Source organism: Puntigrus tetrazona, chromosome 16, assembly GCF_018831695.1.
Source record: "Puntigrus tetrazona isolate hp1 chromosome 16, ASM1883169v1, whole genome shotgun sequence".
Lineage (NCBI taxonomy): Eukaryota > Metazoa > Chordata > Actinopteri > Cypriniformes > Cyprinidae > Puntigrus > Puntigrus tetrazona.
In genome coordinates, this window is record NC_056714.1 from 27,565,415 (window position 1) to 27,592,928 (window position 27,514).

The 27,514-nt window shown below is 37.0% G+C and overlaps 2 protein-coding genes and 2 long non-coding RNA genes across 5 annotated transcripts; 2 read left to right on the forward strand and 2 right to left on the reverse strand.

Moving 5' to 3' along the window:
- On the forward strand, positions 1-11,499 carry ggctb (gamma-glutamylcyclotransferase b). Of its 2 annotated transcripts, none has more exons than XM_043260402.1 (6): positions 1-67; positions 926-1,022; positions 3,147-3,274; positions 4,523-4,668; positions 5,673-5,805; positions 11,203-11,499. In XM_043260402.1, the coding sequence occupies exons 2-6, from the start codon at positions 950-952 to the stop codon at positions 11,368-11,370; spliced, it is 648 nt and encodes a 215-aa protein (XP_043116337.1). In that variant the 5' UTR covers positions 1-67; positions 926-949; the 3' UTR covers positions 11,371-11,499. The 2 variants fall into 2 exon arrangements, with proteins under 2 accessions (XP_043116337.1, XP_043116336.1); XM_043260401.1 differs by lacking the exon at positions 1-67 and adding an exon at positions 105-474.
- Positions 4,550-14,452, reverse strand: LOC122360079. Its single transcript, XR_006252761.1, has 3 exons — positions 14,318-14,452; positions 5,607-5,827; positions 4,550-4,687 (listed from the first exon to the last, which is right to left on the reverse strand). It is a non-coding gene; the product is annotated as an uncharacterized LOC122360079 (long non-coding RNA).
- Positions 13,925-21,920, forward strand: nod1 (nucleotide-binding oligomerization domain containing 1). The gene is made up of 11 exons (XM_043260398.1): positions 13,925-14,461; positions 15,456-15,630; positions 16,066-17,869; positions 18,135-18,218; positions 18,296-18,379; positions 18,770-18,853; positions 18,982-19,065; positions 19,140-19,223; positions 19,329-19,412; positions 19,719-19,802; positions 20,216-21,920. The coding sequence occupies exons 1-11, from the start codon at positions 14,288-14,290 to the stop codon at positions 20,286-20,288; spliced, it is 2,814 nt and encodes a 937-aa protein (XP_043116333.1). The 5' UTR covers positions 13,925-14,287; the 3' UTR covers positions 20,289-21,920.
- Positions 19,240-26,612, reverse strand: LOC122360078. The gene is made up of 4 exons (XR_006252760.1): positions 26,459-26,612; positions 25,466-25,547; positions 20,168-24,456; positions 19,240-19,254 (listed from the first exon to the last, which is right to left on the reverse strand). It is a non-coding gene; the product is annotated as an uncharacterized LOC122360078 (long non-coding RNA).
- Positions 26,613-27,514: the final 902 nt, after the last annotated feature.

Genomic DNA, 27,514 nt, shown 5'->3' on the forward strand with positions numbered 1-27,514 from the left:
GTTAGTCAGGAAGCAGGAAGTTGAAGGCTCATGTTTCCTTGCTTCTGTTAGACGCAAATTCTTTTGAGTACGCAATGCTGAACATATTGTGAAATACATATAAGAATGCTATTTGTTATAACTGTTATGATGCATACTTTCTTAGTTTGTTATGCCGACTTCATATTTAGTAATTGTATTTTGTATATTTTTACAGTTTAATCATAAACTTCAGAAACGACCTGATGTTTACAGTGAGGTTTTTTGAGTCACTGTTTAAGATGCCAAAGAAGTCTAATAAGGCCTATTATTCTCTATTAGAGAATCTGTGGTGAAAATCAAGTATTTAGCAATGCATATGAATTTTTGATATATATCTTTACTTAATTTGACTGCTTCAGTGCTCCAGGCTCACGTTTGGAGACGTGTGAATAGGTGAAATGAAAAGGGACCTATTATGCAAATACAGTGTGTGAAAACAACCAGCCGGTAATGGTAAAAATCCACCCATTCATTTATTTTGAAAACCAATAATAGCTCATAACGTTTAAAATAGCATGCAATGCAGTTATTTTTATCGTGCCGTGCTCCAATCTGTGTCATTTTAAAATGCATTTTTATGCACAGTACAATGAGACAAGGGACTTTTAAACTGAGTGTTTTCTGTAAAAATAATTTGCATTAAAGGGGCGTTTTGGCTCATACCCTAAAAGTGGCAATTTTAACAGGATCTAAAAAATGATCTGTAAGGTAATTTGAGTAAAAACTTCACATGCACGCTCTAGGGACATCAGAGAATTGTTTTACATCTTGTGAAAAGGGGCACAATAGGTCCCCTTTAACACATTCACACTTCCTCAAATGCGTTTGACCCCTCGGGGGTCTGATGAGATTTAAAGGGCGTCTCGGGACCCTCCCTCAGCTCTGTGTCTCTCTGTCCACACAGAACCAGACGAACCCTGAAACAAACATGTTCTCCTTCCTGGGCTTCTTCACCAGCCTCACGCTGCTCTCCGCTGGATTCATCCTCACGAGTTCAGCAGGTGAGTCTCAAACCCGTCACATCTCATCAGAAAAAAAGCCTTTTCTCGGTCACTGTCAGTTTTCATCATTTAACCCTCACATGTCGTGTTCTGCACGTTTTGAACTGGGAGGATTTTCCTGAACATGCTGGTGAAAGTAATGGACTAAAACGTTCTGAAAAAGTCTTAATAACTTTTGTACAGTTTGGGATGTACCAAATATTAGATTCAGGTTTTTTTAGTTATCTGATTAAATTGACTGTTCATAAACGTCTGTGCTGTAAAAAAAAATCTCAGTTTTTGATTGAACACTGTGTTTTTAGTATAATTAAAAGCACACACATAACTTACAACAATATACAATAAAGTCCTATATAAATTCCTGATTCCTTCATTCATTCGATCATAATGCAAATGCATTTTTTTCCACTAAAATGAGATCGGATCAATGTGGCTGATGATGAATCAGTTCAAAAGGAATAAAAACGTGCCAGTTGAAAAAAAAATAACGAGTAAGCAAAAAGAATGAATAATGCAGCATAATGAATGATATATACGGTCACTTTTCTTGTCAATGAATGAGTGAGAATCTTGAGACGACAAATCTACATCCTAAAAAATAAAATCAGTTCTCTTATACCCAAGTGTATGCATCAATCACGTTGTTTTATTATTTGAGATTATTTTTGTATATTACTTGTGTAATCAGCTAAAATGCAGTAAAAATCTTGCTCATGCGGTGCTTTTAGCTTTTTAGAATTATTTCAGTCATTGGCTAGATGCATGCACTGCTTAGACTAGTCTTAAACATGAGTCATCTATTGTTTTTTATCCAAAAACATAGATTGGTCTAATTTGATTACGACTCGGTTAACTGCTAGTTAGTCAAAGTAGTTTTACAGTCTTTACATAGTGACTATTTTTGTGCAACTGGCCTTAAGTCACTTTCTTTATTCAAACGCATTTCACATCATCATTATATGGAGCTTAAAATATGACAAAACTATTGGTATGTGAATTGTACAAATGTGAATTATTGACAACTGTCACTTTTTAATTGTCAATTTTTTTAATTGAATAATATTTAACACTTGAAATTTTATAGATGTGCATTTACATCAAACAGCTTTTTTTGTTCGAAATCCTTAGAGTGCAAGTATTCAATTAAAATATTTCTATAGAGCTTTTCACAATGCAGATCATTGCAAAGCAGATTTGAAGGAAATTAGGTTCTGCATTACATTTAATAATAGAGCAGATCTGCATGTGACAGAAATATACAGTAAAAATCAAGCAGATGATAAATGTAAAAAAAAAAAAAAAATAATAATATATATATATATATATATATATATATATATATATATATATATATATATATATATATATATATAAATTGTCTTAAACTGCCCCAATATGTATTTTTGCAAATTAACTTTAATGCAGAGTGTAACAGCCGTAATTGAATAAAAACATCCTGAAAAGTTTTAAATCTGAAAGTGCACCGTATATAAAGTTATTGTTTCTCAAAACAAAGAGTCGACTCTGAATCTTTGAAACGAGTCGTTTTTAAAAAGCCATATCATGTTTGACGTCAGAATGAATCATTAGCATATTGCCGCCCACTTTTTCGTTTCGCTGTTGGTCTGAATGAAAATGCAGATTCGTTCTTCACCACTAGGTGAAACTTTTCGAGCGATGAAATCTGCTTTAAATGAAATCGACCAATCACTGGAGGAGTTTGACAAAATTAATTGTTGAAGGAGCTGTTTGGAAGTCGTGGAATGAATAAAGTAAAAATAGTGCACACTATAAGAAAATGAAAGTGTTTATTACCCACAACATCATCATTTTAATGCACTGGAAAACTGTGTGAAGTGCTCGCGGTCTTCTGTGCTGCGGCCACTAGAGGGACAGCTGGGAAAGTTCTTGCTGATGGTGGTCAGGGTCAGATGAATGCAGGCTTTGACACACAATAGATTAGCATGAGAAAGGAGCTGCAGTAACAGAGGTGTTTTCCATCTCATTCGCTCTGAGCCCTGCTGAGCTGATTCAACGCAAAACTGTCCCTCTTCCATTTCCTCACCCTGTCCCTCCTCTTCCTCGCCCTCGTCCTCATCCTCCTGGTCCCTCTGCCCTCTGAAGTGATGGACAGCAGTGACCGGTCGAATGGATCCACCTTCCTGTACTTCGCTTACGGCAGCAACCTTCTGAAGGAGAGACTGCAGCTGAAGAACCCCTCAGCCACCGTCTACTGCGTCGCCAAGCTCAAGGTGTCTATCTCTCTCTCTCTATCTATCAGTCGTTCTCTCTATCTGTCTATTGTTCAATGTACTATTCTTCTACCATTCTATCCTATCTGTCTCTCTCTCTATCTATCTCTATCGTTCTGTTTTATTCTTCTTCCATTCTATCCTATCTATCTGCCTCTCTATCATTCTCTCTCTCTCTCTATCTATATCTATTGTTCTGTTCTTCTACCATTCTAGAACATCTATCTATGTTTTATTCTTCCACCATTCTATCCTGTCTCTCTCTCTATCATCTATCTCTCTCTCTCTCTCTCTCTGTCTATCCATCTAGAACATCTGTCCATCTATCCATTCATTTATCTACAATATAACACCTATCATCCATCTTTTTATTGTTTTTTTCTATCTATCAATGACACTCTAGCACTCTTTTTTTCAGTCTATCCATCCAGTAATCACACCGCCCGTCTTTTATCCGTCCAACCGTTTTTCCATCTATAATTTTAACCACTTCTCCATCTATTCATTTATCCATGTGCAGTCAAACCAAAACTATTCAGACGCTTCCACCTGACCACGTTCGCTTCAATGTCTTTTCTTTAAATGCCTTTGAACCTTTTTCGTACCACAGACTGAACAAAATGAAGCATTTCGTCTAGTTGTGTACTAATTAATTACATACCTTCATATCAAAGCTATCTGACGCTATCAGCATGACCACGAACCACAAAACCAGTCATAAGAGTAATTTAAAAAACCCCTGAATAATGAAGCGTTCCATTGATATACAGTTTGATAGGACAGGACAATATTTTTGAGAGTCTGGAATCTGGGGCGTCGTTTATAAAATATTGCGCAGAATGAACGTACGGACAGAAAGCGAGTGTACTCTGTCAGATGTAAACTAAATGAAACACAAACATGTCCAAACGACTCACCAACACAAGATCTCCAAGACTTCGAAATATTGAGAAAACCGCCCTTTAAAGTCGTCCAAATGTATTTCTATACATATTACTGATCGAAAATGACGTTTTGATATATTGGTGGTAGGAAATGCACAAAATATCTTCATGGAACACGACCTTCACCTAATATGGTAACTTTTGGCATAAAAATAAACATATTTTGAGGCAACCAAATACACACATTGGTTCTCCCAGTAGTTCATGTCATGGTTTATTACCGTTTTCGTAACCGTAGCAAATAAACGGTGATCATGTTGAAGGCGTCTGTCTACTCCGGTGTCCGTCTGGTGCTCCTCTGCAGGATTATAAACTGGCTTTCGGGAATCATAAAGGACTGGCGAGTCAGCGCTGGCACGGAGGGGTCGCCACCATCGAACACAGCCCCGGGGACGAGGTCTGGGGCGTCGTGTGGAGGATGAACATGTCAGACCTGGAGTCCCTCGACAGGTAGACCCCAAACGGCACTCTTAGATATGAACAAAGACAATATAAGAGTAATTAAAAGCTTGGGATTTTTCATGCTGTATGAACCTTTTTTGCATTATAATGGAAATGGCACTTTAAAATGTTTTAGCAGTCTCCTCCCCTTAGTGGGCGGAGTCAAGTATCAAATTACAAAACGTATTAAGGTCTTTCAGAATCAAAATGTTATTATAATCTTGGTCTATCTAGCTTGAGTGTATAACTATATCTATCATCCATATTTGTATTCATCTAATTATGCATCTGTCCGTCCATTCATCATCCATTTTCTAGACATTTGTGACAGAAAAATGCATAAAGAAAATTCTATGAAAAGAGTGGCTTTTTGTGGTATAAATTGGAAAAATTTCACAGGAAGATCGATCAGTTTTTAAAATCTCAATCTTGAAATATAACTTATTCAGACCTACTTTAGGCTTTAATTGTACACAAATTATAGCCTTTTAGCATATTTTATTTTTGATAATCTAGACAAAATACATATAATTGGAAAGAGTTTTCAAAAATGGAAGCAATACTGACAGTGAAATTTAGACATTTGTGACAGAAAATTAAAATTATTATTTGAATTCTATAATGCACTAAATAAAATCTCACAGGACGTCCAACATTAGGTCCATATCCTAAAGCGTTTGTGAATAATTCAAGTTTAGATAAGGAACATTATAATATAAAATAAATGTTTTCCTTTATGTAACATACGTGTGTGCACTGTGTATATTTATTATGTATAATTTATATCAAATATTTAATATAGAAATATGAACATTTTCTTAAATAAATACATGAACGATAGATACGCGCAGTGCACACGCATATATTATGTAAACAAAAATTGTTATTTTGAATCGGACTCATCATGATCGCTTGAGAGCGCTAGCAAATAGAGGTTAAATATTTACCAGTATATGTTTTAGTCCGAGATCTCGTCAGAAAGCTCCTCATGTGTGCTGGACGTTCCTCTGCAGGCAGGAGAACGTGAAAATGGGCACCTACAGTCCAGTGGAGGTCAACGTCTCCACCAGCGGACAGGACCTGAGCTGTCGGACGTACATCATGAACAGCTGCGTTTATGCACCACCTTCGCCGCAGTATCTACAGGTACAGTCTTTAGAAAGAGCCCCTATGAGCAACGGGAGGCAAAAAAACAGTATATGCTGGTTAGGGACGTTTTGAAGCTGGGATGCTGGTTTAGGCTGACCATCTTAAGACCAGCAAAGGACCAGCATAAACCAGCATCCCCTAAACGGCTATTTTATGACATTCATGCAAGACCAAAAAGCACCTTCATTGTCTTATAATATTCATTATTTGCTCACCGATTCACTTTCATTTTTCGTTTTCATCTCCTCAAGCATGTAATGTCTGATGAAGCAGTGTTTGTGAGGCTCCAAAAATTTGATTGCTCCTAAAAAATAGTGACACCTAGTGGTGAAGAACGAATCTGCATTTTCATTCAGACCAACAAGCGCTCGGGCAAAATACTAATGTTTCTACTAATGTTAAAAAACGACTCGATTCAGTGATTCGGATTCGACTCTTTCTTTTGAGAAACAATGACTTTCAGATTTAATGACAGCGCTTCGCAATACTTTTCAATTCAGTTCAAGTTTATTGGTGCAGCACTTCACACAAAGCAAGGTTTCTACATTATATTTAGTAGCAGCTCATCACTGTTGATGTGGGTATGACATATTGGGCTGATTGCAAGTTAAGTTAGTTAAGTAGTGCAACTACCGTTTCAGTTACTTTATTAAAGGAAGGTAACTGATTACGTTTGAAATTATTTTTTCTAAATTTCTAGCAAAAAGCGCAGACCGCGTATTAACTCTGGTGTCTCATACTTTAGATCAGCTTGGGAAAGTAGGCAGTTGAATTGTGTGTGTGTGTGTGTGTGTGTGTGTGTGTGTGTGTGTGTGTGTGTGTGTGAAAATATTCTGACTTAACCCACTCTGTAACTTTCTTAACTAACTCCTTAAGTACTTCAATTACACATATCTTCTCTGTAACTGATTAAAATTTCATTATTTTAAATTCAAATATATCTTATTTTAATTCAACCTAGTCTGGTATAAATAAGGAAGTACAGGCTAATGAGTGTGATATCTAGACCAAGAAAAATTAATATGCATGTATAGAAATGTATATGCGTTATAAAAATATATTCTACTTATTTTTTTAAATATTTTTAAATAAAATATATTTCAGAGCTGTATTTTTTAAAGAATTTTGAGCAAATGAAAATTAAAATTGAAACTTATAATTCTGTGTGCATTTTTATGCATTTAAAAAATATTAATTATTGTAGTTTTAAGACTTTTTTAGCAAATAATATATATTTTAGAGCTTGGTATAACTAGAACTTTTTTTTTTTAAACTCAAAAATTCTAGAAAATAATATATTACAGGGCTTAATATAATAATAAAGTATAACGCTAGTCTATTACTGAAAATAGAAAAGAAGACAAAAGCAGTTTCATAAGATGATTCTATGATTTTATGAGGAACAGACTGAAAATTAAATAGTAATTCATTAATAATTATTTCTTCCAGTGGGTTAATAACTCGACTTTGATTTGTGAACGAATCATTCAGACTGATTCTTTGAACTGGATCCACTGATTCACTTACTGTATGAACGTTTCTGAATTAGGAGGAAATTTAGATTTGTGTCAAACTGCATCAAGAAGAGCAGAAACGCACGCCTCTCTAAACACAGCAATCTGATATCATTCTTCAAAACAGAGTGAGTTTGTTATTCATGCCGCTGGCGAAAGGACAATGTTGTGGTGTTTTTTCTGGCGTTTGCTCCGGTCAGCTTTGTACGAGACAATAGAGCCCGCCAGCAACCGGGTCAGTGATACAACAAAAACACATCAAAGCGAAGCATCCGGAATATGCGCTATAATTTATCATCACACAATACATATTTATCCTTTTAAACTGCCACCTTTAGCAGCGCCGCATGTGCTTATGAAGCTCTATACTGTCCAAAACATTCACATGCAAACATATAGCTCTCGTCACGTGCACATTAAACTATTTTTACTGTAAAGCGTGTCAGATTTAGTTTTGCGACACCGCAACACTTTGTTATGATGAAAAATGAGGGCGATTACAGGGTTTGGCTAATATAAGAAAATGTAAGAAATAAAGGGAACATGTTCCTTAATGTTAGTAAAGTAAAATTTTAATTTAATTGTTTTTCCTTTACTTAGCTTAATTTTTGCACTTTTTACTGCGCTACGTTTCATATTAAATATCATCGAATAATTAATTACATTACAAAATGTACTACTTTCTTACTTTTACTCAAGAAAAACTCATTCGAAGATTTACTTGAGAACAAAAAAGAAAAACAGAGCTACAGATACTGTCCCTTTTAAATTTACTGGAGTAAAGTAAAAATACTTCACTGCTGTCCGTCTTTAAATTCGTTCTACGCACACAAAAGTAGCTTAACTGGAAAATACAATAACTTTTACTGTATCTTCTGATCACAGTGCCGTTCTTCTCCAGTATTTTTGTCTCGTCTCTAGACAATTCTCAATTAAAGATGCAAAAATGTCATAATAATAAGATATTAAGTCAAAGTGATGTAAATTTATGATAATAAAATTTCATAATTTTTAAAATCTCCATTTTTTACTCTACTCTTCTTTTTTTTTTTAACCATAAACTCATTTAATTTTGCTCAGTTTCTCAACAACAACAAAAACAAGACGTTATCTTCATTTAACATTATTTTAGGATGTTTAGATAATTGTACTCACAAACTAGACAGAAATGCAGAACCAAAAATACAGTAAAAATTTTTTGTAATGCGTAAAACTGAATTATTAAACTCTGGAATAAAATTTGTAAACAAGTCGACAGAAATGGTGTCAGGACCCAAGATATCCTTAATACATTTATCTGTATTTATACATTTATGCACTTTGCATTGTAGAAGACAAATATAAGCAATTTATTAACAAAAAAACTGAAAATCCAAAAATGTAATATAAATAATAAATTGTAAACATCAGCAGAAATCCTGCTCACTTTACATGATGAATATTCCTGTTCTTGACTGGAATAACCTACATCTTACACTTAGGACTGTATAGATATTATTTGTTGTGCAATGTTGCCCCAGTAATAATTGAAATTAATTTATTGTAATTTTTACGACCATTTTATGTCCATTTTAATGTCACTTAATACACAATCATAATATAAGAGCACTTTTAAACGACAACAAACTTTTATATTCTTAAATATTTAGAATATTTAGATTTAAGTATCAAAATATTAGATACCTTTAATTTTTTTTTTTTACTTTTTTATGTTTGAAGCTTTTAATATATATATATATATATATATATATATATATATATATATATATATATATATATATATATATATATATATATATATATAAAAAAAATCAGATTTTTCCCCGACCTTCCTGTCTCTGTAAATTAAAGGTGGTCTCATGGCATAAACGTACCTGGGTGCAATTTTTAGTGAGACAAGAAATATGTACCAACAAGTACATTCACGATTTTTTTTTACCAAAATGACTTTTTTTGAACATCCCACAACATTAATGACATACTTAACTTCAAGAAAACCACATTTTCCCACCTCAGGCATCAAATCCCACAGTATTATTGGTGTTTTTGGCACTGTTAAGTCTTCAACCCCGTTATGGACACTATGGGAGCTCTCTGAACATGTTTCTAAAATGTATTCATAATGAAATCAACATTTTCCCATTAATTAGATCTTCCTCTCACCAATTCAGTATTTGCAAAAACACATATTACATGTTTTACATAATATCTTACACTTTTGCTAAACTAAGGCTTGAAACTGAACTTTTTGTGACAGCAACCTCGTGAGTTTTGATCAAAGTAGAATTTTAACCAAAATCTGTGCTCTTATGATTGCTCTGAACGTTACAGACTGAGATCAACAAACATTAAATTAATTTTCAGAAACATAAAAAAAAATTGTGATAAAAATGTAGGTGTGACGGGGTTGAAGATGATAGGGGTCGAGGGACAAATTTATTTTTTACTATTATTCACTGTAAGATTTTCTATAAAAATGTATTTTATTCTGTAAAGAAGAAAGACAACAGATAAAAATTGCAACTGAACTTAAACTGTTTAGTAGTTTAAGTATACCGTTTCAAAGTTTTAGTAATCCGACCGCAGGAAAAACAACAATAACATAGTATACATTAGATTCTAAACTGACTGAATAGAACTGAATAGATCTTCAAAATAAAACATTAAAGCTTTCACATAACTTGGAGTTTTAGTTCAAGTAATCGTTTTCTCTCTTTTATTTGATGTAACGGGGTTGAGTTGTTAAGCTTGACAACCACAATATCACAAAATTAAGAAGGCGGGAAGTTCCCTTTATCTGCTCACAGTGCGGTTCAGAAGGCTTATATGATGTCACTTCCTGTTAAGGATGTCACATAAGGATCAGTTCAGTATTTTTATGTGGGGAGAATTATTCGTGTAACGGGGTTGAGGGGTTACTGAGGTACGGAACTCAATAACATGATTTTAATGACAAATCGTGAATCATTAACAGCAAAAAAAAGCACAGATAGATATTTGTGAGAATGGCAAAATGTATGGATTTTTTTTCTCATATAATTATTCAAATCCCAAGTAAACTTTCACCGAAGGCCATGAGGGGCACGACAAAATAGGTGGCTTCAACGGAAACAAAGATAATTTCTAATATAAAGATTAAATGTATGCCTTGTTTTTAAACATTATTAAAAGGAGACATTTCAATTAATACAAAAAGTTTTTAAAAATAGATTTTGATAAACAAATAGATAAAACAGACTTAAAAAGGTCAGAGGGACTCGAATCGAACAGGTTTATCACCGCAGTTTACAAAAGAAATCAACACCTTTTACTCACAAATTTACAGAAGTGTTTTTTCACACAATTACTTGAAGAATATCACGTTACGACTTGAAAACGGATGCTTTTGAAGGTTATCGTCACACACATCCGGCTTCATATCGCTGTGTTTTCAGTTAGGTTTGTTCGGAGTACAGAGATGTTCAATCCCGTGTAACTACGCTTCCACAAAACGACACGGACGCATCAACAAATGTGTTTTATATCGGTTTTGTTAACACTATCGGTCGGTTTGGGCTTGATTTGGTGCGTATTTCCAATCTGATAGAGCACTAACGTTTAGCAACAGTTCACATATATTTCACTTCTGAACCGCCGCGATACATAACTATATCAGCGTAATAAAAACGTGCCGGGGTTCACGTATTGAACCTGTGTTTTAGCGCCGCTCAGTGGACTGAAACGGGGGTGAAACGTGTACGGAGTTGCACAAACACATATTTCTATGAGACCAGGTTGGACAGTTCTTATGTGTCAGAGCATGCCTAGGTTCCAGCAGAGGGTGTGCTCTCTCAGAAGTATCTTGGAGATGTCAGTAGAAATGAAGTGTTCTGTGTCTCAGGTTATTGTGATGGGCGCCGAGCAGAACGGCCTGCCGGAGGACTATCAGGAGAAACTCCGCTCTGTCCAAACCAACAAATACGAGGGACGCCTGTCTGTGATGGAAGAACTGGAGAAAGCTTTGAACAAATCCAAAGAAAGGACAGAAGAGATTGAACCTGATGATTAACACTTATCTGTAGTCTACAGAAGACACACTAGACGGGTTAGTTCTGTTGTTCGCGCAGATGAGGGGAAGAATGTGCAGCGTTTGTAATGTTTGGCAGCAAAACTATTGCATAAAGTATTTTTGCTGGCATCCGCTGTGTTGTGTGTTATTTTCACTTCTGATCGTCGCAAAAACAACCCTTTTGACGTCTTCGTTTTACGCCAAAATAATGAAATGAAATCAGAGCTGACGCAGCCATCGCACTTTATAGGATTTGACCTATGTATCTATTCTCTTTCGATTTTAAAAGCAAGCTAACGGTCGTGGTATGTCCCATTCGGCTCACAAAATCGTCATTTCCAACTTCCTGTTCGGAAAGGTGCAACTTGAAAGTGCACAGCTGTGTCAGACATTGGTGATATAAAGTGAAGGTTCACCCAAAAAACAAAACTGAACAAAAGCTGACGGTAGCTATTGACTTCTATTGTGTGTTTGTTGTTCATATTATGGAAGTCAGTTTTTTTGTAATCAACATTCTTCAAAGAAACTGTCTTCTGTATTAAACAGATAAAAAAATAAACTCATAGAGGTTTGGAAAGACTCAAGGGTGAGTAAACGATGAATGAATTTCCATTTAATGTTACCGTCAACATTATGCAGAAACAATATTTTTGAATAAGACCATCATCAGGCAAGTTCTCATCCTTCAAACCAAGTGTGTAGAGTTTAATAGAGATGATGGGACACGTTCCTACAAATATCCAGCTACTAAATTAATCATTTCGATCAACATATATATACATATATACATATACATATACATGTACAAACATATATATACACATATATACAAACATATATATATATACATATATACATACATATATACACATATATATACATATATATATATATATATATATATATATATATATATATATATATATATATATATATATATATATATACACATATATATATATATACACACATATATATATATATACACACATATATATATATATATATATATATATATATATATATATATATATATATATATATATATATATATATATATATATATATATATATATACACATACACATATATATATATATATATATACATATATATATATATATATATATATATATATATATATATATATACACACACATATATATATATATATATATATATATATATATATATATATATATATATATATATATATATACACACACACACACACATATATATATATATATATATATATATATATATATATATATATATATACATACATATATATATATATATATATATATATATATATATATATATATATATATATATATATATATATATATATATATATATATATATATAAACGGATACTGGAAGTACAGGGACGTTTTAAAAACATTCAAGTAAAATAACATCATGAAGATGTTAAAATAACATTCATAAATGTTGTTCTAAGAATTATTCTCACTGTTATGGCATGAAATATAGTTGTAAGAGCGTCACACATATAAACATTAAAGTTCTGTTAAAAGGTTTGGATTTGTTGCAAAAGAGCATTGGGACAATATTCTGTGTCACGACATGTGACGTTGTTTTTGTGAGGGCATAAACACCTACTTCAGTAAAGTTTAGTAAAAAAGTAACTAGTTTTGCATTAAATTCACAAGTAGCTCGTCATAAAACGTATAAATAACATTAAAGCTCATGACTAACAGAAGACTGTTTTATCGTTTTATTTCTCTGACCTTGCCACGCAGATCATACTCAAAGCGAAAAATAAATATACTCCAATGTAAATAAAATACAAGCATTTCTTGCCAAGCATACGTTTTCATATTTAATAAAATGCCCCTCAGCTGCACTTTTAGTAGGCCACACTAAACTGGTTTACTTCATGCAGACCTGGAACAACTAATGTAGTGCACTTTAATCGAGAGGAAGTAGTGTTCAAGTCCAAACAAAGGCAAAGCATATATAACTGTGCTAAAGTGGAAGTACTGAAAGTATGTGTACACCTTAAATATTCTGATATTATTCAAAGATTATGTGCTCATCAAAAACGACATTAAAACACATTTTAGGCTTATTATTAATAAATGGGCATTGTGCACACATGCAATATAGGTTACTTCAGATAGTTTTATTGAAGTATATAGGTTAATGTAGTAGGGCATAGTGGGCTAAAATGCCCCCTTTACAAAATAAGCACAAGATAAAGTCAAGATAAATATATTTATATAATTTTTTAACACTGCTTTGAACATCAAAGCCTTAGTTTTTTATAGTTTTCATCATATGTTATCTAACTAGTTATTTGGATTTTTACATTTGAAAATAACCTGAAGTTAGCGTCAGGCAGCTAGTTAGCTAAATGTTTCAAGTGGGCTACTGTTTGATATCATTTTGTAATTCATAATTATTGATTATATATATTTTTTATTTTAAGTAAAAACTGTCTGCACTCTGATTCTGCCGTAAATGTTTCAAGCAAAGCCTTTTCAGACTAAAATAATTTTTTTTGTATTTTTTCCCCAACTTTTTCTTTATGTAGCCTAATGTATGATGACTTTTTCTCTCACTCTATCTGTGCATGTGTGTAAATATGCGCATATATTTTTGGACTATACCAAGCATGCAATAAATGTGTTTTTGAATACGTGGTTTAGGGGTTGCGCGACAGAAATCGGCAAACCCTGGGAGTTTTCACCAATCCGGGTCAAACTTCGTCTTTTGGTTTCACTTCCTAGTTAACTCTGAAGGTGCGGAACCAAGCCAACAGCACTCTCTAGTCCGCTGGAGACTCTTTCGTTTTCTGACGCGACTCGAGGTCGGACTCGGAAAACCCGCACATCTCGGAGGACCTCGACTCGACTTTTCGCGACGCACGAGCGCGCGCCTCGCGGGTAAGATGGGCTCGCGCGGGCGCGCGGGGTCTCACCTGAGGCTGCTGACGTCACACCGCGAGCTGCTGGTGGAGCAGGTGAAGAACACGCAGTGCATTCTGGACAATCTCCAGCTGAACGGCTTCATCTGTACCGAAGACGTCGAGATCATCCAGCGCGGCGGCACCAAGACCGAGCAGGTACGACACTTCCGGCAGAACGTGCTGGAAGACGACGATAAAGTCACGCTGCTGCATAGGCCAGGTTTAAAAGAAAGAAATTAAAAACAACGCACTTGCATGATGTATTTAATATAGGCTACTGAAATAATAGTAGGAGTAAGCCTGCTAAAAGTTAAGTGCACTCAACTGGGAAGTAACTAGTAACATGTAACGAAGTACTTTAATTACCAAAAAAGTTACACTTTGTTTTAAAGGTTTCATTGTTAGACTGTAATTATACCTTTAACTGGTGACTAATACCGATTGGCTACATGTTACCTGTGTGTAATTATGCATAATTAATTGTTGTTATTGTAGTAAGGATGTGTGCCCTAATAAGCACACCTTAAAATTAAATGTTAGCCAAAATGTAATTGTAATGTTACGGAGGGAAAAAAAAATTAGAGTAACTTTTTAAAATGTTTACGATTACAAAGAGGGTTGCTTTTGATCTTTTTCTGTCTCTCTCTCTCACACACACACACACACACACACACACACACACACACACTCACACACACACACACACACACACTCTCTCACACACACACTCTCTCTCTCTCACACACACACACACACACACTCACACACACACACACACACTCTCTCACACACACACACACACACACACTCTCTCTCACACACACACACACACACACACACACACACACACACACACTCACGATATCCTTCATTAATCGCACTGCTCTAAAACGAGAGTCCAGTGTTTCAGGAGTTAAGGAACACAGAACATGCCTCTTGGATAACTTTATTCCCTATCTGTGCTCAAGTGTATGCTTTGTTTAAATGTAGTTATGGAATTAGCTTTAAAAATGTATTTATCATCATCTTGATGCAAGTGATGAAGGAGTTTGAAAGTGACAGCAAAGTGATTAACAGCTGAAAATTAAAAAATAATTACATTCACGCACTTCACATTTAATCAACTCGCCTCATATTTTTGGACACACAGGTTCGCAAAATCCTGGAGCTGGTTCAGAGTAAAGGAGAGGAGTGCTCAGCATATTTCATACACATTCTTCATGAAGCATATGACGCTTACATCGATCTGCGGCCATGGTTCGAAGAAATTCAGTACATACCACTGGACACTATCAGCGTCATACCAGTGGTTAACACCGACCCCAGTGAGTATTTGATTTAAAATAACATGCAACTCTGGACCACAAAACCACAGGAGTTGAGATTTATTGCATCAACTGAACGTGGATGTATCGTATCCGATATTTGGCTGAGATGCAACTATTTGAAAATCAGAAATCTGAGGGTGCCAAAAAACAATAATAATAAAAAAAACATCTCCTGTCGTTGTCCAGATGAAGGTCTTAGTAATGCATACTGTACTTAATAACCTAATGATTTTTGGAATAAAAGCTAAATCGATTATTTTGACCCATACAATGTATTGTTTGCTATTGCTGCAAATATACCCTACAATATATGCTACTTATGACGTAATTTACAAATACAGAAACCATGAAATCAAAAGTCATGTCATACTGTAGGACACTGCATTTAGGCATAACATTACTTTTGGCGCACTCATTTTTGCATCTTTGCAGTTAGCAAGTACTGTGAGAAGCTGAGATACGAGCTGGGAAGAGACACTCGATTCATCACATCGTACTCGAAGAGCGAGGAGACGCTGCTGGAGGATCTTTACACGGACACTCAGATGGAGCTCCTGAACGACAGAGGCGAGAGTCTGGGATACTTACAGAGTCTGGATGAGCTTCTGGGAGAGCAGGGAGTCTTCAACCCACAGGCCGAGACCATCTTCATCACCGGAGACGCTGGCGTGGGCAAATCCATCGTCCTTCAGAAGCTGCAGAACCTGTGGTCCAGACGAGATCTAAAAACACGTGCCAAGTTCTTCTTCAAGTTCAGATGCAGGATGTTCAGCGCCTTTAAGGAAACGGACGAGATCTCGCTAAAGGATCTGATCTTTAAACACAACTGCTACCCAGACGGCGATCTCGACAACGAGGTCTTCACCTACATCCTGCGATTCCCAGAAACGGTGCTTTTCACTTTTGACGGGTATGATGAAATCCAAGCGGATTTTGACTTGGATAACGTGCCGGAGACCGTTTCCCCGGAAGAAAAGACCCGTCCGCTTTTGCTTCTCATGAACTTGCTTTGCGGGAAACTGCTCAAGGGTTCCCGGAAGATTCTGACGGCGCGAAGCGGCACCGAAGTCCAAAGCAGAGTGATCCTGAAGAAAGTCTACTTGAAGGGATTCTCACCCGAACACCTGAAGAGATACACGGCTTTGCATTTCCCAGAGAAGGAACACAAGACGATGGTCACCGATCAGCTGGACGCCAATCCTCATCTCTGCGGTCTTTGCTCCATTCCACTGTTCAGCTGGATCATCCTCAAGAGCTTCAAGCATCTTCATTCGGTCTATGAAAACTTTGAGTTGCCGGATTCTTGCATCACGCTCACAAACGTCTTCTTGCTTCTCTCTGAGGTCTTTCTCGGACACTCGATCGCACGTCCTGGACTTTTAAAACGAAGTACGAGGTGTCCAGCGGAGACCTTTAAAGCTGGTGAGCGAAAGCTTTCGGCTTTTTCTCGACTGGCCTTGCATGGTCTAGAACGGGGAGGACTTGTGTTCAGTATGGAGGAAGTAATATCCTGTGGGTTAGAAGACGAAGACCTTCAGTTTGGCTTCCTGAGGCCTGCTTCACATTACGATGGATGCGGAAGCTCTGCAACCTTCGAGTTCCTCCACGAGACGCTCCAGGCCTTCTTAGCTGCGTTTTCATTGGTGCTGGACTCCAAAACCACTCCTGAATCTATTCTGAGGTTCTTCTCCAAATGCGAGTACAAGAGGTCGTCGCGTCTCTCCTGCTTGCCTTGTCTGGGAAAGCCGAGACCTAGAGATAAAGACCCTTTCCAAACCAACTTCCAGTTCACCAATTTATTTCTATGCGGCCTGTTGTCCAAACCCAACTCTGCTCTTCTGGAGCATCTCGTTCCTCCGGTGTTGTTGAAGCAAAAGCGCAAGATGCTCAAGTCTTACCTATCCAACAGCGTGAAGACGCATCTTAAAGGTCTTCCTCGGTATCCATCCACAGACATCAAGGGCGACAAGGTGCATGCGATGCCAAACTTCTTGTGGATGCTGCGGTGCATATTCGAGACGAACAGCGAGGATGTTGCCAAGATGACAGCCAATGGCATTTCGGCGGAGTACATTAAGATCGCCTTCTGTAACATTTACTCAGCCGATTGCAGCGCCTTGAACTTTGTCCTCCACCATCGTAGGAAGCAGCTAGGAGTCGATATGGACAATAACAACATCAATGATTATGGCGTGAAGCAACTGAGGCCCTCTTTCAGCAAAATGACGGTAGTAAGGTAAGAAAAGCCAGGCAGGGTGTGGCCTTACCCACAAAGTACACATTTAGAAGAACTAAACGAAGTTCCTATCTTAACTGTGTAGTAATCTGGATTACATCAAATCAGATTCCAGGAATTTGTAGCACTTCATTTTATGGTGTCCTTTTTACATGTACTTACTATAATAGCAAATTATGCATAATTGCATGCACTTAACTATAAACGAAACCCTAATCCTAACCATAGTAAGTATATGTAGTTAATTATGTAGTCTGCGTTTCAGACTTTGCGTGAATCAGCTGACGGACAGCAGTATTGAGGTTCTGGCAGAGGAACTGATCAGACACAAAATCATTAAAGTCTTGGGGTGAGTTCATCTGTTCATCTTCATGTTGTCAGGTTTTATTTAGACCTAATTCCACCCTCTTTCCTTTACATTTACAGTCTTTACAAAAACTACATCACAGACGTTGGAGCCAAACAAGTAGCAAAGATTATTGAAGAATGTCCACACTTGAAGGTTGTCAAGTAGGTCTTGAACATTGGGAACGCTCTCCTGTTTGATACGGTTCAGTGCTTTTACGCTAAAAAACACTCTATGGATAAAAGTGATTGACTGAAGAATCTTTATCCAATGAGGACATGCATGCATGAAAATCTTAATACACTTATTGCATTAAAAATCCATTGCTCCAAAACCTTGTAGTTAATATGTGCACTTTCTAACCTCATGATCTGAATTTTTTTTGTTTTGAGCATTTGTGCTAGTTTTGTTTTGATATGATTGCACCTTGTAGAACATTACTGTACTCTGTTGCATGCATGGTTTATTGATGGTATTTAAGATTGATTACTGACTTTAAAACGAGTCATTCTCACAGTATGTAGAATGCACAGTTCATCACATGTTCCCCATAGGCTCGGCTGCAACAACATCACAGGTGTGGGTGGAAAACACCTGGCCGATGCCATCCACAAGAGCAAATCTATCTTCGATGTGGGGTAAGAACGTGCACTGGAATAATTAGACCATACCTTCTTTTTTGTGCATTTATATACTTGCGGTTTTGATGGTTTTTAAACTGAATTTTAGTTCAAAGGTTTGGTGACATTAATTGAATTGGTTACAGAATGTGGGGAAACACCATTGGAGACGAGGGAGCAGATGCTTTCGCGGAGGCTCTGAAGAATCACCCAAGCCTGACCAACCTCAGGTAAAGCTCGCATCGCCACGTCTCCGTTCTGAGAAACCGAGTGATCCGAGATTGATCATTGTATCGCCGTTTAGTCTCTCGGCCAATGGCATTACGGCTCACGGTGGACGAAGTCTGGCGAAAGCACTGAAGGAAAACACAAGCCTTCACATCTTCTGGTACGACCGAATGGCAGATTTTCTCATGCATCTGAAAAATAAATAAATAAATAATTAAATGTAGTTATCATTTCCAGATGCATACTTAATGTGCTTATTTTTCAGGTTGATACAGAACAAAATCTCTGATGATGCAGCGTCAGACTTCGCGGAGGCCTTCAGATCTAACTCTACTCTGACACATCTGATGTATGACCTCATTATTTCAGTAATGCAGTTATTTCACATTTCTGCAGCATGTAAATGGTGCATGCTCATTTTGGCGTACACTTTTACAGTATTCACCGTGTATTGAAGTGCAAATGCAAAGATGCTATTACAAAAAGTTGCATTACAAATACATTTACGTTTTAGCCTTTGGACAATAACGTAATAAAGAAAGCTAAATGCATGTCTGCTGCAGATGCAAAAATGTGCGAAACAAGACAACTACAGTGTGTGCAAAAAAACAATTCAGCTCTGTGCGCACAATATAATCTATTCAACTCTCTATAGGCTGATAGAAAATGAGTTCACCATTAATGGAGCCAAACAGATGTCTGAAGGCCTGACTACCAACACTACGCTGAAGGAAGTCAAGTAAGATATGCTATTTGATCCAAAAACTAGAGTTTGCATCACTTTAAATGCTATAAACCTCAGTTTAGCCGGATTTTAAAGCTTTACATTATTGTTTGCAATGAAGGCAATCTCATAATGGGCTGCGACAAGATGGCCATGTGACGAAAAGCAGTGATAAATGGCTTTAAATACAATATAAATCAACAATTTTACCCAGCATTGATGTGTGTAATGTATTTTTATCACAATGAGTTTCAAACTTTGAAATCTCATTAAGCATGATTGCCTGTCCAGATTTTTAGAGTTCGTTCCCCAATGAGGGGTGACGTTTGAAGGTAGCTCACTAGCTTTTAGAATAGCCCTAGTTTTCCATCTCAACTAACCTCACGTGATCAGGGTTTAAAGTTTCACATTTCCTGGTCCGTTCACAGTATTAAAGGAAGCAGCGTCTCAGAAGAAGAAGAGCGACTCTACGAGGGCGACAAGAGGCTTCGCTTCCACTGAGAGGAACCAGCAAAACACGTGATCTGAGAAAAGACTGAGAAAAGGAGGAAGTTGGTGTTACGTCACAGCAATCGGTTTACTTCAGTAACAGAAGCACAGCTGGATTCGAAACGGTCAGCCGGGGGTTTCACACCAGAACAAAACCCAGTTAGATGAAACTCTTTGGTAATAATTAAAACATTTTTAGGGATGCACCGATACTGAGCTCCTGTACTCATGAACATGCCAGAACCATACAGAGCTAGGTTAAAAAAAACAACATTTAGCAGATGGTTTTATCCAAATGATGACAACAGAAGCTTATGCTCATGAGTTAACATTTTGCACTTTCTGTAAAAAGGTTGAAAGAAATCAAGAGGGCTCATAAAAAATGTTTTTTATATGTAGGATTGTCCTGAACAAGCCGTTTCACGTTGCAGATGTTTACACGTACGCAAGCCAAAATAACTCCATTTATAAAAATAACACACAAAAGTTTACACACCCTTGAACTGTACCTATGTGTGATATTGAAGGGAGTCCTGTGTTGATCCAGCTCCTGAACATCCTTTGGTTTTAAAGCATCCGCATATGATTGTGAAGGTCATCTTTTAACTCCGGGGACAACTGAGGGAGTCATGCATAACTTTTACAAAACATGCTCCACACGATGCATTAAGAGCTGGGGGTCAACTCTTTAAGCGAGATCAGAGGTACATTGCACTTATTTAGTCTTCTGGGAAACATGAGAGTATTCATATAGCTTCTGATGTCCAGTACTAAATGAAAAAACATGATTGTTAAGCAAAATTAGAATTTACAAGTCATCGTCCTGTTCAGAAGTTTACACCCCCCATCTTTTAATGCACGGCGTTCTCGAGCATCAGTAAATGTTTTCATATTTTCACCTTTTGTAACAGTTGTCCTCTGTGTGAAAATATTAAGGTTTACAGCTGTTACCCAGTTATTTTACACGTCAAACCTACAAAACTTTATTCAAAAGCAAAAAGTGAAACGCTCTATACGCGTTTCTGTCCGTGTGCATCGATACAAATGATGACGTTGATGTTAATGGCACATGATTCACAGCTTACATTTTCCTACCTAATGTTTTTTTGGTTGTTTTTAATACAAATGCAATGAAAATACACGCAGGTATGAAAGTAGGCTCTCTGTATCAGACTCTTATTCGCTGTTTTTAATGCATTAACTACGGCTCGCAATTACAAGCATAATTACAATACTTTTCGATTATTGTCACGCCTTAAAGTGAAATGCATTCAAACGCAAAACCACCAACGAATGCTTCATAATATTCGAATGCATTTTAACTTTGCTTACAATTATTGTACAATTAATATAATGCATCACAATGCACATTATGAATGTGCTTATAAAGCATTATACACAAGGGCTTCAAGTGTTATTAGGATTTGAAATATTTTACACATGTATTTGCTCCATAATGGTGCTGTTATCAATCAATTGTTCATTCACTGCACTAAAGATGATTAAAAATCACAATCAGACAGAAGGACATCCAAACAAGCATATAAAGATCTTTTTTTTTAATCTCATTATCTCTGTACAGTTGTTTTTTACATGTATGGAATGTTACAATATCTCGAAATCATTAAAAACCCCTTTATGATCCTCCTGGTGGCCGCTGTTAACCCTTCACGTCGAGATTCAGCTCCTGCTTGCATCTCTTCAGGAAGTTAACGTGAGGGACTAGTTGGTACCTGATGGAGCTCGGCCGCAAATTAAACAGAAACCACACCCAGTGTTGAGTCTGGAAAGCTCTGACTGACAATCACGGATCCGGTCGGATGCATCGGGCTCAGATCTGCTGGAAACAGAAGTTTGCACAAAAGCAGCAAAACATGGATTCATTATTTACCTAAATGATATCTGGTAAGGCTTTTTGTTAAAAAGTGGTGCGACACGTGGTATACATCATCTCGCGTGACCAGAAAAGCTGCTGTGGCCGTCGACATACATGATTAGCAGCATTTTAAAGCTATTATGGCACCTTTGATATGCCAGGTTGACTATCACAGGTCAAATTCAACACAGCTGACCGAAGCTAAGCCTTCAGATGAACTCAACCGCGTGAGGCTTTGACTTGAGACTGGGAACGATCTCTAACCGAAAACTAAATCTGTGATTAGTAACTAGTTAGCAGCGCGTCCGTCTGAAACGTCAAGCCCTACTGGAGAACGACCACCTTTCTCCCAAAAGAAAATTACGCGGATGTCGAGAAAAGCAGCTGAAATGTGACCCAGAGGGTTTACGCTAACGATCACACACACACACACACACACACACACACACACACACACACACACACACACACACACACCGTTCTGGCTCTATGATTTACATTAAACTGCTGATAAAACCCCAAAGATCGTAAGAGAATCAAACCTCAGGTGAATCACTCGCCTGAATCACATTTCATCACAAATAGCAAAAGAAATGATATTTTACATGAGGAAAGTGTATTTTTTTTTTTGGGGGGAGCATTAAGATTTGTGACGATATCTTTGCAAAAATCTTGCACATTTTGCATCAGTGCTGTAATGCATTTAGATATTATTTTCAGCGTTTATTACTGGAATACAACGGGTTTTTTTTTTATGTAAATCTGCATAAATTAAGAGCAGTATGACTACTACAGAGAATGTGTGTCGTTGTGACAAATCTTAATCCTGCGAATTAATTTCCTGGATTGAAGGTGAAACGAGAATCCTTTAGCCTGATGGGTGATCACACGTCGTCATGTTTGACTCTTGATGCAGGTACAATGTTTTTAAACGTGAAGGAGCCCTAAATGACGTCACGTGACACGTCACATGACTCTACAGCTTCCAGAAAACACTGAACGGGTGAAGCCTCACAAAACCTGCTAACCACAAAATCTTAAAATAAAATACAATCATTTTATAATTATATTTTGCATAAAGAAAAAGTGCATTTTAGGGCCCTCAAGAAATTAACTTTTACTTTTGTTGGCATTGCTTAAATATTAATATATTAATTATTGTAGTATTTGTAAATTATGCAGATTTAACAAAGTTTTACTTTGAGTTTTGCGAGTTTTTTAATCATTATTATTATTTTTTTATTACTGCAATACAATGATTAAAAAAAATTTAAAATCAGCATTTAATGGCTGTATGATTAATATAAGTGCACAAATGCTTATACCGAAGAAGAAAAATTGTAGGAATTTTGTTGTACATTTATTCAATTATATTAATTTATATAAATATAATGTAATTTTTTTATTACAAAATCTGCATAAATTATTAGTAGTACAATAAATGTCAATTTATTAAACTAATTATGGCAGCATTTGTTGCGCTGCCATTTATATTACACAGATTTCAATAAAAAAATAATTGCATTATTAATAATCCACCTAAACACTTTATTTTCTTAATGCAAAATATCATTTTGTATTTTTTTTCCCCCTCCTCTGATTTTGATAATATTCAACCTACATAAAGAGACACAGAAAGTCAGTCATGTGTTGAATTAAGGCCCAGATTCGTCAAAACAAATAAAACGCGATGCACTTGCATAAATGATCTTGAGACGGCGCGGACGTCACGTGACAGGCTACAGTGAATCTTCATAATCAGTTAGCACAGATATTGCTACGAGACTCCAGATGCATGGGACATTCCTCCATCCGGGAAGAAAGAGCGAAAGAGATAAAACGGCTGCGTGGCCGTTACGAAAGACAGGGCACTTGTCAGTATGGCTCAGGGCCGACCCGAATCAGGGCTCACGTCCCGTCATGTCCAGCCGTCTTTCTCCGAGTCCATCGCTTCGGCCCGTGGGATCTGAAAATTAAGGCACTGAGAGACACCATTTACCAGCCGTCGTCCGCTAGTTATCCACACAGTCAGCTGACCCTGAGTCCGGCCAATGAAACGAACTTCCTAAGATCCGCCGCCTTCACCTGATTGGACGATGGTGAGCTGGAGCAGAAGCCGGGCTTTCTGTCGGACTGACGTGGAAAGAGTTTCCCTGAATGAGTTTTGGCACGCTAGGGCTTATATGGCCGTGCTACGAGAAGTGAGGGGCGTTCGGCGGGCGGGCGGGCCGTCCCGAGACCAGAGTCACAGTGTCTATGAGGAGGAAGAGAATTCACATCACGCCGCTTCTCACCACCAGGAGGCTGCAGACATCAAACACAGAGACAGAGCCGCCTGGCTTTTATAACGGGTTGTTTTAGGCTAGCGGAAAGGAAACATTGAAAGCTCACATTTAAGTGTTTATTTTATATCTATTTGTGTCTGTAGATTTCGATTAAAATCAAGTGAGTCATGTGTCAGAATACATTCAGGTTTGTTCAGATTTATGCAACATTTTACCCCTAAGAAATTTTTTTGTCAGTACTTTCTTATTTATGTTAAATATTAAAATAAAAATAAAATAAAAAAACAAACAAATAAATAAATAAATAATAATAATAATAATAACAATAATATATATATATATATATATATATATATATATATATATATATATATATATATATATATATATATATATATATATATATATACACACACACATTTGTTTTACCTGCTTGTATTAAATGTTCAGATTTATGTTCTTGAAATATATGCAAATTAGTGCATACATAAACAAAAAATGCATTTTTGCATATCAAAAATTTCAGGATTTTAAATTCAGATAACATTTTAGGGGAAAAAACGCTAATGCAATCAACCAGCTGGAGAAGTATGGTCAAATTATTTTTTACAAGCTGATTTATTGCCTCAAAATAATAGCCAAAGTGAAACCATTTTAGATAAAAGAGTTTGAGACTTTAGTTTTCGAATCAAATGTGTTTTTGACATTATGTGAAAATGTGAAGCTGTTTGCACGTTTTGTTTACGCATCATTATCAAATGAACAGTAAATGAAGAGCGTTATTTTTGCATTTAAAGTACCAAAAGAAATATAACTATAACCATGATATACAATTATGGCATCTATATTTGACATTATACTAACAAGCTACTTAAAGTGTGCTGAAGATTGTAAAAAGAAATGTCAATGTGCAGATTGTGATTTAAAAACATGCACTTAAATGCCGCAAAAAGTGTATTAGATCTGTAATAAGTCATGTAATACATGCATATGAATAGTCATGCTTCAGGTTTGTGAATGTGTGTTACCTGTGCAAAGGTGTGAGAGGCGTGCTAATCTGACGGATGCTCAGGACACGACCGGTTCACTTCAAACCACTCGTCAATACAGCTGGAGGAAAAACAGAACGACTGTAAGAGAACAGACTCACACTCTCTAACACACACACACACACACACACACACTCACTCACTCTCACACACTCTCACACACTCACTGCACACTAACTCGTGCACTCTCACTTGCACACTCATAGCACGCGCACTCTCACTCACTCACAAGACTCTCTCACTCACTGCACACACACTCTCACTCACTCACTACACACACTCTCACACTCTCACACACTCACTCACACTCACTGGCGCTCTCTCACTCAAGACACACTCTCACTCATGCGGCAAGACACTCACTCACTCACTCTCTCACAGACACTCTCACTCAAGCACACTCATGTGCGCACACAAGACACTCTCTCACTCACTGCCACACAGACACTCCTCTCACTCCTCAAGGCACACTCACTCTCACTCTCACTCACTGCGCACGCACACTCACTCTCACACACTCACACTCTCACTCTCATCACTCTGACACTCTCACTCATGTGCACACTCTCTCACTCACACACTCTCACACTCTCACTCACTGCGCACACTCTCACTCTCACTCACTCACAAGACGCACTCTCTCACTCACACTCTCACTCGCACTCATCACGCACAGACACTCGCGCACTCTCTCACTCACTCACAGCGCACACTCATGCTCTCTCTCACTCGCACACTCTCACTCACGCACACTCTCACTCGCAAGCACACTCTCACTGTGCGCACTCTCACTCAAGCACCTCACTGCCACACTCTTTCACTCACACTCACACTCGACACACTCTCACTCGCGCACACACACTCTCACTCGCGCACACACTCTCACTCGCGCACACACTCTCACTCGCGCACACACTCTCACTCGCGCACACACTCTCACTCGCTCACTCACACACTCACACACTCCTTTACCCTTTGTGATAGATGCAGAGGCAGGGCAGGCGTGCGATGGTGTCTCCCTGCACCAGCTCCTCCAGACATATTGCACATTCTCCTGCGTCCTTCGACAAGACGTCCTCTGAAAACACAACGAGAGCGACCCGAATCAGCCACAGTCTGAACTAAATCGGGAGAGGTTGCATCAGGATTCGGACATTTTCACTGGAAGAGGAAATTATTATTATTTGGATTTTTTTTTTTTAAGTCATCACTAGCGGATGAAAACAATATTCTGAGGTACTAGAATGAATAAATACAAATAAATAAAATAAAGGCTGATCAAAAGTTTGGAAACATTATGCTTTTCTGATCGACAAAGCTACATTTACATGAAAAAACACAGTAAGACCAGTAATATTGTAAGATATTACATCTTAAAAATGGAAAAGTAACCCTTTACGTGTACTTACTATTATAATACCAATTATGCATAATTACATTCAAGTCAAACCCTAATCCTGACCTAATAAGGATGTAGTTAATTAATATTACTCAGTACTTATAATTACACCAACAATGACACCTTAATAGAATAAACTGCATATTATTTTCAGCATCATTACTCTAGTGTTCAGTGTCACATGACCTTCAGAAATCATAATAAATTACTGTTGGAGAAGCATTTGATCATCATCAGTGTTATCATCAATCTTTACCCGGTGATGCATGTTTCATGGATGTAGAAGCAATAAATGATCAGAAGGTGGCGCCGAAGATCTATTTTTCCTCAAACATGTTTGCATGCAAAAACAGCAGTTTAAGTCACGCATTTCAGCATGCAACGAAATGTTCAATGAGAACAAAAACGTCATGTAGAGGATTCATTGGATTTAGAGAAACGGCTGTGTATGAAGGTTAGTGTGAACATCTCGAGTCTGAGGTGCTTCACAAGGATCAAACACTGACAGTCCTGAAGTGGGAGGAGCTAATCACGCACACTGCTGAATATTCATGAGGCGAGCGATTGAGCATTAGAAGATAGATCTACATTAACTGAAAGAACCGAGCTAAACTCAACCACCCTCACAA